The sequence below is a fragment of the Eubalaena glacialis genome, chromosome 13, assembly GCF_028564815.1.
Source record: "Eubalaena glacialis isolate mEubGla1 chromosome 13, mEubGla1.1.hap2.+ XY, whole genome shotgun sequence".
Classification (NCBI taxonomy): Eukaryota; Metazoa; Chordata; class Mammalia; order Artiodactyla; family Balaenidae; genus Eubalaena; species Eubalaena glacialis.
Window position 1 is genome coordinate 26,277,205 of NC_083728.1, and position 13,618 is coordinate 26,290,822.

The 13,618-nt window shown below is 42.6% G+C and overlaps 1 protein-coding gene across 3 annotated transcripts in view; it reads right to left on the reverse strand.

Moving 5' to 3' along the window:
- The window catches only part of CBFA2T2 (CBFA2/RUNX1 partner transcriptional co-repressor 2), a 178,614-nt gene extending 165,399 nt beyond the window's left edge, over positions 1-13,215 (reverse strand). For 2 of the 3 annotated variants that reach the window (XM_061208112.1, XM_061208111.1), the window contains exon 1: positions 13,048-13,142. In XM_061208112.1, coding sequence (XP_061064095.1) covers positions 13,048-13,081 — 34 coding nt within the window. In that variant the 5' untranslated portion in view covers positions 13,082-13,142. Of the gene's footprint in view, positions 1-13,047 lie in introns of all 3 variants that reach the window. The other variant, XM_061208113.1, reaches the window with a different exon arrangement.
- Positions 13,216-13,618: the final 403 nt, after the last annotated feature.

A 13,618-nucleotide genomic window follows, 5' to 3' on the forward strand; every position in this document is an offset into this window, starting at 1 on the left:
GTGCATAAATATTTAGAGCTTCATTCAAAATCATCAAAACAGGAAAGGAAACAACCCAAATGTCCACTAACTGGTAGACAGATTTTTAAAAAGTCATGGTAAAGAGCTTCCCTGGTGGTGCAGTGGTTAGGAATCCACCTGCCAATGCAGGGGACATGGATGTGAGCCCTGGTCCAGGAAGATCCCGAATGCCGTGGAGCAACTAAACCCATGCGTCACAACTACTGAGCCTGCGCTCTAGAGCCCATGTGCCACAACTACTGAAGCCCGCGTGCCTAGAGCCCGTGCTCCGCAACAAGAGAAGCTACTGCAATGAGAAGCCCGCGCACTGCAACGAAGACCCAACGCAGCTAAAATAAAATAAATTAAATTAATTTTAAAAAAAAAATCATGGTACATCCACAAAGTGAAATGTTACTCAGCAATAAAAGGTTACTACAGATACAACATGGACAATTCTCAAAACAATTAGTGTAAGTGAAAGATACCAGATACAAAGGTTATATATTGTATGGTGTCATTTATATGACATGGAAAAGGGAAAAAAGGAGCAAGAGCGAGAGAGAGAGAAAGAGAGAGAAACCACTAGAGGGACAAAAACCAGTATACTAGTTACCAGGGGTTGCTAAATGAGGAGAAAGGAGCACGAGGGATCTTTTGGGGATGATGGAAATAATCTATATCTTGATTGGTGTGGTGATTACAACTGCATACATTTGTCAAAACTCATAGAACTGTTCCCTTAAAAAGAGTAAATTTTACTGTATGTAACTTATAGCTCAAAAACTTGACTAAAAGAGAAAGAAAAAATAAACTACTCCATTTACACATCTGGGGAAAAAAAGGAATACTTAATTATCACAATATTTATACTCAATTTGGTTCAGTATTTGCTTAAGAAATTTTAGCTAAACCACCTAACAACTGCTAGGTTAAACCTCTCTGTGGAGGTTTTACAGGGATGCCATGTTTTCAGAGAAACCATTCTTTTTTTTTCAGTCAGTATTGGGAGAAGCTCGTTGGTAACATCAAAAGACAGGGTACTTCTCTTTTCTAAGGAATCAGTATGATTTTGACAGTGCTCACTCTGGTAGTCACCATTATTTGACTTTCATTCATCATCCCCTACTTCATTCCTCCTGTTCTCCCCATTCCAAAACCCCAAACAGGGAAACCTACAGTTCTCACCTACAAATATATCTGAGAAATGAGCACACTCAAATTCCTTCTTTGGAGTTTGAAAGGCAAACCACTCAGTAGCAAATCACTCTGCCTTTTTTACATGAAAAAAAAAAAAAAAAAGGAAAATTTTCACTATGTGTCAAAACCAGCAAGTCAACAGCTGCAAATTACTACAACCATATAAAATTTTAAAACTATTCACCCAGGGTAAGGAAGACACTCCATGGCTAAGAGTCAATCAAATGCGCTTCCAAAAGGTGAACAGAAATACTGAGATTTATTGGGAATTCCCTGGCAGTCCAGTGGTTAGGACTCAGCGCTTTCACTGCCCTGGCCCAGGTTCAATCCCTTGTCAAGGAACTAAAGTACCGCAAGGCACCGCATGGCCTAAAAAAAAAGTATACATCAAATTTCTGTAGGTTGAATTACATCTTAAATCATTGAGGAGCTACCCCAAAGTAACTTCTGTACACAATATATTGACCATATACCCTCAGACTAAAAACAAACAAACAAACCTGTAATCAAAGAGGTTTACAAACTGAACTTCACGGTAACATGGGTTAGCAATCTTGGAGCTATTTTCTGTATATTCTAGGTTTGGGCAAATAAGTAAAATATATTGTGGATTATGTGAGTCAGGCTTACAATCCCTAGGTAAGAGAAGGGACTTAAAAATATGGAAAGGATAAAGGCTAAACGAAGTTTGTGGTATTGGAGGTATTAGTCTGAACACAGTTCTGAAACCAAGTACCCTTATCAAGATTATGATTAATCTATCCAAAATTTATTCCCTTCCTTGTCCCCTCTGACCTCAATCCTGTGCTAACTGAACACTAATCAACCATAGTCAGATGAGTAAAACTGCTATTGTTGATAACAGCATTAACGAACTAAAACTGCTGTTATAAACATCATCATTAACATACAGGGCTTCCCTGGTGGTGCAGTGGTTGAGAATCTGCCTGCCAATGCAGGGGACACAGGTTCGAGCCCTGGTCTGGGAAGATCCCACATGCCGCGGAGCAACTAGGCCCGTGAGCCACAACTACTGAGACTGCACGACTGGAGCCTGTGCTCCGCAACAAGAGAGGCCGCGATAGTGAGAGGCCCGCGCACTGCGATGGAGAGTGGCCCCCACTTGCTGCAACTAGAGAAAGCCCTCGCACAGAAACGAAGACCCAACACAGCCAAAAATAAATAAATAAATAAAATGCAGGAATATTTAAAAAAAAAAAAAAACATACAAACTCAGGTTGTTCCTCCAGCACAAGTTGAGCTAACAGACCCCCGAGCCACGGATCACTTTGGCTGGAGAATCGTAAACCAGAGACATCCTGACTCCCAAAACTACAATTAAGAAATGTCACAGAAATGTCACAAAACGAACATTAGTCCCAGCCTCTTTGTTCTTCCTCTTTAAAAGAAAAAACCCTAACTCAAAGACCAGGTGGGTTTGGATCCGACCCCCTTGCTTGGCGCCCTGCAATAAATCCTTACTTTGCTGCAAACTACCACTGTCAGAGTTTGGCTTTCTGCACCATGGGCACAGGAGCCCTTTGCTCAGTTTCAGTTTTTATTACATGTAGATAAAAATAGAAATTTAGATATATGCGTGTGTATATATGTATGTGTACATATATACATAGATTTTTCAGCTCTGCCCATTAAAAGGATCTGGAAGCAATGACATCCCATAGCAATGAGCACACACAACAACAACCACATCTTGATTTCTAAATAATTTTCTCCACTAACAGGAATTAGGAGAGAAACATCTTGGAGAAATGGCTGATTCCAATGCTCAGGTAGGAAGATAAGCCTGGAATATCTTTTTTGCGCCAAAAAGTAAGGAAGTGGTCCAAGAATGTTGGGAACTTGTCAAAAGCTAGCCTGAAGGGGTTCCCACTGCCAAATCTGGGACAATGTGAAAAACACAATAAATAATGATGGTAACAGATTATAACCTGCTACATAAAATAAGAATCCATATTAATATTGAGTTGGCAAAAAGGTTCATTCGGTTTTTTCCCTAAGATGGGTCTAGTAGCACTTAGTTGTCTTTAACTTCATTCCAAACAATTTGTTAGATTGTATGTGACAGCTGTCATATCAGTATGTATTTAAAATAACTTATCAAAGTTGGTGAATTTTTGTGTAGCCATTTTAATATTGAAGATGGAAGAAAAAAGTAACATTTTTGGCATATTATGCTTTATTATTTCAAGAAAGGTAAAAATGCAACCGAAAGGCAAAAAAAGATTTGTGCAATGTATGGCGAAGGTGCTGCGACTGATCAAATGCGTCAAAAGTGGTTTGCAAAGTTTTGTGCTGGAGATTTCTCGCTGGAGGATGCTCCACGGTCGGGTAGGCCAGATGAAGTTGATAGCGATCAAATCGAGACATTAATTGAGAACAATCAACGTTATATGACGCGGGAGACAGCTGACATACCCAAATATCCATATCAAGCATTGAAAATCATTTCCACCAGCTTGGTTATGTTCATTACTTTGATGTGTGGGTTCCAGATAAGTTAAATGAAAAAAACCTTGACCTTATTTCTGCATGTGATTCTCTACTGAAACGTAATGAAAACGTTCCTTTTTTAAAACAAAATTGTGACAGGCAATGAAAAGTAGATACAATACAATAATGTGGAACGGAAGAGACCGTGGGGCAAGCAAAATGAACCACCACCAACCACACCAAAGGCCAGTCTTCATCCAAAGAAGGTGATGTTGTGTATATGGTGGGACTGGAAGGGAGTTCTCCATTATGAGCTCCTTCCCAAAAACCAAATGATTAATTCCAACAAGTACTGCTCCCAATTAGACCAACTGAAAGCATAACTCAACGACAAGCATCCAGAATGAGTCAACAGAAAACACATTATCTTCCATCGAGATAATGCAAGACTGCATGTTTCTTTGATGACCAGGCAGAAACTCTTACAGCTTGGCTGGGAAGTCCTGATTCATCCGCCGTATTCACCAGACATTGCACCTTCGGATTTCCATTTCTTTTGATCTTTACAAAATTCTCTTAATGGAAAAATTTCAATTCCCTGGAAAACTGTAAAAGGCACCTGGACAGTTCTTTGCTCAAAAAGATAAAAAGTTTTGGGAATATGGAATTATAAAGTTGCCTGAAAAATGGCAGAAGGTAGTGGAACAAAAGGGTGAACATGTTGTTCAATAAAGTTGTCGGTGAAAATGAAAAATGTATCTTTTATTTTTACTTAAAAACCGAAGGCAATTTTTGGCCAACCCAATACATACAAATAAGGGTTAGAAAATGCTCTACAGTAGAATATTAACTAAAAAGCAAAGAATAACTGATAGAAAACCACAGCACAACTATCAGAGTAATTAACTGACTCAGGCAAACATCATCAATAGATGCTACAACCAATGGATAAAAGTTTGATGAAGGGACTTCCCTGGCAGCGCAGTGGTTAAGAATCTGCCTGCCAATGCAGGGGACACAGGTTCGAGCTCTGGTCCGGGAAGATCCCACATGCTGCGGAGCAACTAACCTCGTGTGCCACAACTACTGAGCCTGCACTCTAGAGCCCACCAGCCACACCTACTGAAGCCCGTGCACCTAGAGCCCATGCTCCGCCACAAGAGAAGCCACCACAATGAGAAGCCCGCGCACCGCAACAAAGAGTGGCCCCCACTCACTGCAACTAGACAGAGCCCGCGTGCAGCAACGAAGAACCAACACAGCCAAAAATAAAAATAAATTAATTAATTAAAAATTAAAAAAAAAAAAAAGAACATTATTGGGGGACTTCCCTGGTGGTGCAGTGGTTAAGAGGCTAAGAATCCACCTGCCAATGCAGGGGACACGGGTTCGAGCCCTGGTCCAGGAAGATCCCACATGCTGCAGAACAACTAAGCTCGCGAGCCACAACTCCTGAGCCTGCATGCCACAACTACTGAAGCCTGCGCGCCTAGAGCCCGTGCTCCACAACAAGAGAAGCCACCGCAGTGAGAAGCCCACACACTGCAACAAAGAGTAGACCCCACTCGCCACAACGAAGACCCAACACAGCCAAAAATAAAATATAAATACATAAATAAATAAATTTTTAAAGAAGAACATTATTGGAACAAATGGCAAAATTTGAATAAAGTCAGTATATTAGATAAATAATATTGTATCAAATCTGTATTTCCTGATTTTGGTAAGTATGTTGCTGTGGTTACATAAGAGAATGTCCTAGTTTATTGGAAATATACATTACTTTATTTATGGTAAAGAAGTATCACATTTGTAACTTACTCTAAAATACAGTTCCAAAAAATACTATGCATGTATAAAAAGAATATAGAAAATATAGTAAAATGCTGACATTTGGGGAATCAAAGTGAATGGCATACAGGAATTTTAATAACATTCTTGCAACTTTTTCCTAAGTTTGAAATTATGTCAAAATACAAAGTTTGAAAAAAAAAGAAAAAGGAGTTAAAAAAAAAAAAAAAGTGTTTATTTAAATAATGTGATCACCATCCTTGAATATGTTTGTGTTTTTCTAACACAGCATGGTGTAATATATATTTAAGAAGAGATGAGAGTATAGTTTAAACCACTGAGGCAGACCAACCCATCCAGGGAAAATTGAGGAGCTTATGAAAACTATAGCTCCTGAGCTCCTAGCAGCTCCAGGCAGCTATTGGATGAATGCCAGGGGAGCTAAGCCCATCATCACCTCACCCCCTACCTCTCCTTCACCACTCAGAACTTGCCTCTCCTAAGCCACCTCTACCTTTAATCTCGGCCATCAAGAGGACTTGCTTTCTGCCTGCCTCCTCCCTGTGAAGTTGACTCCACTTCTCAAGAGGGAAACAAAATGAATCACACTTTCTCAATATTAAGGACAAAAAAATCCTGCCACATTTTTGGTGGATAAAAATGTCACTAGTGGACTTCCCTGGTGGCGCAGTGGTTAAGAATCCGCCTGCCAATGCAGGGGACACGGGTTCTATCCCTGGTCCGGGAAGATCCCACATGCCGCGGAGCAACTAAGCCCATGCGCCACAACTACTGAACTTGCACTCTGGAGCCTGTGAGCCACAACTACTGAGCCCGTGTGCTGCAGCTACTGAAGCTCACATGCCTAGAGCCCATGCTCCGCAACAGGAGAAGCCACTGCAGTGAGAAGCCCGCACACTGCAACCAAGAGTAGTCCCCGCTCGCTGCAACTAGAGAAAGCCTGCGCGCAGCAACAAAGACCCAAAGAAGCCAAAAAAAAAAAAAACACCACTAGTATTTTAGCTTTTATGGGGGGTTGGGGAGGGGGAGAGGATGGATAGTGATAAGCAGACAGTAAACTAGCTAAAAACTATATATGAATTAGAGGAAATGGTGATTTTGATTAGTGGAGCTCTAGGGATATAAGGTAAAAATGAATAAATCTGTGCTATTTCAATGTCTGTTCTCATGTGGCTTTGAAAAATTAAAAGCAGGCAGGACCTCTGCATGAAGATGGCTAAGTTAACAGAGGAATAAGGGAAACATCTGTAAAAGAGGAAAAGGTCAAAGTAGTGTGTCAAGGGAGCTGTGCTATGCCTGGTATTAACATTTCACTTGAGTTGCTCGAGAGGTCAGATTACATATTTGTTGCCATCAGCTAATTTAATTGAAAGGTCTAGCCAACGCCAAAGCTATCAATTCAGACAGAAGGATACTTAGCTCTGAGTTAACTCTGAATTTTACTTTGATTTCTGCATTTAATTACAGCAATACAAAATAGAGGGGTAGAATCATATTTTAAAGAGCCACATTCCAAAGTAAAGGTTCACTGCATAGTCCATATACCATATTTGATGATCCATATTTGACAGCTCCTCACAGGGCCACGTAAAATTAGCATGGACATTTCTTGGGTTTTTGATGTTCATTGCCATCATCTGCTTCACTGCTAAAATCAGGAAACATACGGAATGAATTGGTAAAATATGCTGAGAGTTTCTGCTGCCTTTTTGTTTTTTGTTTTTAATTCATCACTAAGGCCAATTCAGGATACCTCTAAACAAGACCAAGATCTAATTCAGCAATCTTTAAATCATATCCATCCACAGAACATTTTAGATGTTAGGGAAAGAAAGTTGTTGAAGAAAAATGATGGGAAATCAAGTATCTTCAGGGAGCACTGGTATCCTCAGGAACACATGTCTAAAAACCTCTAGCTTACCTAGTAAAAACAAGGAGCCACATGATAGAAGGTAAAAACTAGTGGGTTTTGGACTCAGATCTCAATGAATTCAATATCAGGACTGAACTAAGTGGGAATAGTGTTATCTGCTACTGGTTAACTGTGTGACCTAGGGGAATTTATTTAACTTCTCTGAGCCTTATTTCCTCGTCTGTAAAACAGAGATACTAACTCCCTCTCAAGGATGTTCTAAGAATTACATGAGATAACATACATGAAAAGTGCCCAGCAGAAAATCTAGCAAAAACTTTTTTTTAAAGAATTAAACTGGACTTAAAGTCAGATTCAGTTGACATATCTGCTACAGACTCATTTTACAAGTTTAATTTATGATACCCCAGCTCCTATAATTTCAGATAGCCTCAAGGCCTTTGAGAGGCCAGAGAGAGAAACCAGAGACAGAAGCAAAAGCTACTTAACCAGCCATAATAAAACCCAGAGACAGGCTGTACTAGCTCATATTGCACATGGGGCCAGTCAATACAGTGCTAGTAAGGCCCTAATCTTACTCAAGCAGAAACTATAACTAGGGCAGAGATTCTCCCTCAGCCTTCAAACTTTTCAGCGATTTTAAGTAAATCTTTACAATTGAGTGATCACTTTCTATAATGAGGTTCAAAACAATACTCTAAAACTAAGGATTGGGCTTCCCTGGTAGCGCAGTGGTTAAGAATCCGCCTGCCAATGCAGGGGACACAGGTTTGAGCCCTTGTCTGGGAAGATCCCACATGCCGCGGAGCAACTAAGCCCACGTGCCGCAACTACTGAGCCTGCGCTCTAGAGCCTGTGAGCCACAACTACTGAGCCCGCGTGCCACAACTACTGAAGCCCACGCACCTAGAGCCCATGCTCCACAACGAAGAGTAGCCCCTGCTCGCCGCAACTAGAGAAAGCCTGTGCGCACAGCAACGAAGACCCAACACAGCCAAAAAAAAAAAATTAAATAAATAAAATAATTAATTAAAAAAAAACTAAGGATTGAAGCTAAAACCGGCAGGTGAGAAATCTTACTTCCCCACCTCTTTCCTCCTGTTTTCCTTACCCTGGAGGAAGTATGAACTTAGTGAATTAATTCATCTTTATCCTAGTGCTACATTCAGTATACTATCATTTAAACCACCCTTCCTGGGACTTCCCTGGTGGTCCAGTGGTTAAGAATCTGCCATCCAATGCAGAGGACATGGGTTCAACCCCTGGTTAGGGAACTAATATCCCACATGCGCCGGGGCAACTAAGCCCACGCGCCGCAACTACTGAGCCCATGCACTCTAGAGCCTGCGCACCACAACTAGAGAGAAGCCCGCACGCAGCAACGAAAGATCCCGTGTGCTGCAACTAAGACCTGACGCAGCCAAATAAATAAATAAAAATCCATCCTAAAAACTAACAAATGTCCCTTAAAGGAAAACGCTAATAATTAAAAACAAATAAATAAATAAACCACTCTTCCTGTCTAAAAGCTTTCAGCAGCTACCTTAATGTTAAGAACTCTGGCTCTGCAGTCACAAAAGATCTAGATTTTAATCTGGGCTTGGTCATTTATTAGCTCTATGACATCTGAGTCAATTTCCTAATCTATAAAATTTGTAAAATGAGGATAGATATCTAACTAAAAGAGTGAAGGATTAAAAGGCAAAAGTGAGTATAAGCTTGGCATGGTATCTGGCCCAAAATAAACATTCAATACTAGTTATTATTATTATTATTATTAGGCAGGAGTTATCCTCATTTACAGATTAAACAAACAAACTGAGTCTCAGAGGTTGAATAACTTCCCAGTAGAACGGGGCCTCAAACTCAAAGTCTGCCTCCAAATTCTGCTTTTTCCATTATGCCAAACAACCTACCTCATGTACATCCCTGCCTTTTTAAACAGGCTACTAACTGCAATTTAACTAGTCTTGATTGTGTGGTCACAGATTATGGGTGTTTTTAATCTTATTCCATTTTTTTCATATGCAATAGTTTGGGAGGAAAATGACTGAATACATCAATGTGGCATAGCAGATAATGACCACAGGAAAGGATGAGACCCTGTCTCTCGTTGGGGGTAGTATCCTTACCTGGGGTAGGCTCTCTCCTCTCCAAGTGCATTTGTTGCTTTAAATCTGCTGAGTCGGGCTCGGATAAGTACCCTGAGACTAGTGACAGTACCTCTAAGCGTGAGGAACAAAGTAAAGACACACTTTCCAAACCTAGAAGGAGCGATCATGCACGTAGAGAGAACCACCTTTAGAATAGCAATCTTCAATCAAGGGACACATTTAGTCAGAGACAACATCCATAGGAAGGGAGCAGGGTAATTAAATTCCATAACCTCAGGTGGGAAGGAAACTAGTTGATGTAGTCTAAGTAAGTCAGCTTCCCAGGGTGGGAAAGGACGGAGAGTGGACCTAGAGGAACAAATAGAAGGCATCTAATTCAACCTCAGAGAAGTCTTTCTGGTGCACTTTCTCATCTCTTCTTTCATTCTAATGGGTAAGTGCCAGATAAAGAGAGAGTTACTGAACATGACAGTTCTCACCCCTTTTGAATAGTGATGCTTATCTACTGTAAAATATTTGTGAGCTTTTCATTAATGAGTATGGTCATTTATCATTCCACTTGTAACTGTTCAGAATTCTTTCTAGGTTCAAGGATTTACATACCTTTCTCCACATTTATGAACTTCGCACTTACCTTGCTAGGCAAAATAAAATCACAAAAATGCAGATACTATCATAACCCTCAAGGAGTTTATATTTAGGGGTTTACATTCTTAGAAAACTTAAGAAGGCAGAATGAGTGCCACCAGAGACGAAAGAGCTGTTGTGCGTTGAAAATGAAAAGTTCTAGAACAGGCTTCCTTGCCGTCACAACCGCTAGGCACAACTCCAGCCCGAAATCACTTATCTATTAACAAGGTATACAAGCTTCAGTCAGGTTCCCTGCAGGTCCAGATCTGGAGAACTACTCACCAAGCCCTCAACAGCCTCCCAGTTTCCACTCTATACCCTCAGCCAATAAGGTTCAAGCCTCATCCTTCTGGAAAAAGCCCTTCTCCTTCTTAGGCCTGGTTCAAATGTCACCTCCTTACCTGAACCTTACTTGGACCCTCGAAGAACATTTAGTTGTGCCTACTCTACATTCCCAAAAGCCTTTGAGAACTTAAAGCACTGTATCATTACCCATGTACTTGTGCAGGACCCCTACTAAATTGTGAGATTCCAAGTCATCTTTGTATCCTCAGCCACTAACAGCACCCAAACTAGTGTGTCAAGCCCAGTGTAAGTACTTTACATATATTAAGATATACATTATACCAATATGTACATATTATCAATCTTCACAATAAAACTGCAAACGAGATAGGAACTCTCATCATCTCGATTTTACAGATGAGGAAAATAAAGTGCACAGAAAGGATAGGCAGTGCTGAAGGTCTCAAAGCTAGTAAGGACTGGACCCCAAGATTTCAACCTAGGCACAACTCCAGAACTAATTTCAACAGACATCATGGGTTGAGGGGAAGGTCCGACTACAAGATCAACTGTCTCCACCATAGGGGGCATTGTTACCATTCACACACTTGGGGGTGGAAAGACAATACTGTAACTTCTACTTATATTTGTTTTAGCTCATCCTTTTGTAAAATGTCTATTTTTGCACGTTATAAAATATACATAATAGAATACAGTCTACACTGTAATTTAAAACAAACATTCACATAATATGTGTGCATACTCAACCATATTTACTGATACAAAGAACACTAAAAACATCTGAGGCCCTACTCTAGACTATTTCCCCAAGGGACTCTGAGCTCCTGCATTCTCTCTACCTAGTTTCAGTTAAAAACATCAGCCAGTCAAGACTATAGGTAAGCTTCTAGAGGCAAGAGTCTGCTCTTACTCATCTACGGAAGCCCTACATCAGCACAGGGCTTGGTGCTTAGCAGATGGTCAATGTTGAATCTAACTGTATCATGAGAACCTCATTTTTAAAAATTCTCTCAACATTTTAATGCAACTTACTATTACTTCCAAATTAAAAGAAAAAGCATACTGAGCACATTGCTTAGGAATATAATAAAGAATTCTCTTAGGAACACTATAAATAAACAAACAAACAAACCTTAGTTACATAACAGAACCAAAAAAATTGGACTTTAGGGCTTATTTTAAACTGAAAACTGCATAAAAGAGATTTGGGCATAAAAAATTTAACTTCAGATAAAAGGTCCTTTCAGTATACAGAGATAGTGTACCTTTGTCAGACCTAAGGGTCACCTCTGTCTGCCTCTCTTTAGTTATAAGCTCCAAGAGGAATGGATCAAACCATTAAAAACAGCAACTGCAAACTTGACCATGAAGAGGCATTAGCTGGGTGCACCTACTTTGCATTTTTTCAATCCAACATTTAAGGGGCATCAAACAAAGAAGAGAGGCTGTGTAAAGCCTCCCCTTTATGTGTGGAAGCTCCTGTTCCTCAGTTTCATCCTCTGCAAAATGGGCATACGCAAATACTTAACTCTTAATTACATTACCAGAGTTAAATGAGAAAAAACATGCAAAATGGTTTTATCTGTTTCCTCATTTAAGGTCTCTCTCCCCTCCCCCCAACTAAACTCAAAGCTTGAGTTTGGTCTATCTAGTTTGTTGCTATATTCCCAGGGCCAAAATGGTACTTTTTACTTAATAGGTGATTTAATAAATATTAAATGAATAGAATGCAAAATGCCTGCTGCTCAAAAAATATTGGCTATTATGGCTCTTGTAACAAGAAACAATTAAAATTTTATTGTTATTATTAAGAGACCCACCCCTCCTCCAAGGATCTCACAATTCTAGGCGGAACAGTAGATAAATGCTGAAAAGGAGAAATGGGGGTAAGAAGAAGAACTGGATCATAAAGCAGGACTAATCTAAGATAAAATTAAAATCTCAAACACACACACAACCAGAGCCCAATTTCGAGCTTTTTCGAGTGAGGTTCACCCTGGTTGAGGTTTATCAGCGACTACAATAATGACAGTTTTCACGCTTGTGTATGTGCCAGAGTCCGTGTCAAGCCTCCTAACGGGCCCCACAAAACCCAGAACCAGGGTGGGGAGGGGTTGGAGATGCTCTTCACACCCTCATTTTGCAGAAGAGGAAACTGAGGCTCGGAGAGACCCAAGGTCACAGCCTGTAAGTAGAAGAGCCGGACTGTGAACCAAGGCAGACCCCTGAGCCTGCACTCAACAGGCCCCTCAAAGGGGCCATCCTCGCCTCCTCCACCATCCGCCACACATCCGTCGAAATTGGGCGTGTGGAATATTTCTCCAGGGCCGGACTTAGGGGCCCCGGCACAGGGAGAACAAAACAATCCTTGTCCGCGGGCAAGTTAGATGGACGCCGGCCCGGCCGGGGCTCCGAGGCCGCGGTCCCGACAGACTCGCGCACGCCATGAGCTCCGAGCCCTCGAGAAGCGCAGGAAGCGCTCTGGCGGCCGCGGGAGCCCGGGAAGGCCCGGCCCGCCGCGTGACCTTGGATCCGCCGCCCTTCTTGGGGCCTCAGTTTACCACCCTGGCCTCGCGCCGGTTGCCTCTCGGGAGCTCGCGCCTGTGGAGCCGCAGGCCTTTACACGCCCCCCTCAGCCGCCCGCCTTCCCGCCCCGCTTACGCTGGAAGGCGGCCGCTCCGGGGACACCCACCATCGCCAAGCGCCGCCGCCCCGCACCTCCTCCTCCACCCGCGGCCCGGGTCCCTCGCGGGCGCCGCTGCGGAACCTGTAGCAGCCAAGCTCGCCGACCCCAACGCCGCCGCTACTGCCGCCGCCGCCACCACCACCGCCGCCGTTAGGCCGCGCGCCGCCCCGCCCCCCAGTTGGCCCCGCCCCACCCGCTGGGCACGCCCCCGCCGCGCGCTCTCGCCCTCCAGACAAACGCACGCGGAAGCCCGGCCCCAGGATCGGTTCCCACTAAACCCCGCCCCTGACCTGCCCCGCCCCTTCCGCGCGAACCTACCACCCTATCCCGGCGCATCCTGCTTCTCAGTCCCGCCCCCTGCGTCACGCGCGCCCATCACGTGCACGGCCCACTCTTCATACACAGGGATTCCAGCTGTGGCCAGGGCAGCTGCCTGGCCCAGAGGCCCTAGGGGGCGGGGCCTAGCGGGCAGGGCACAATGCCTCACCTGAGTCGTACAGGTTAAGATCTGGTCGCCTTTGCGCGTGTCTTTGGGCAAGTCACTTC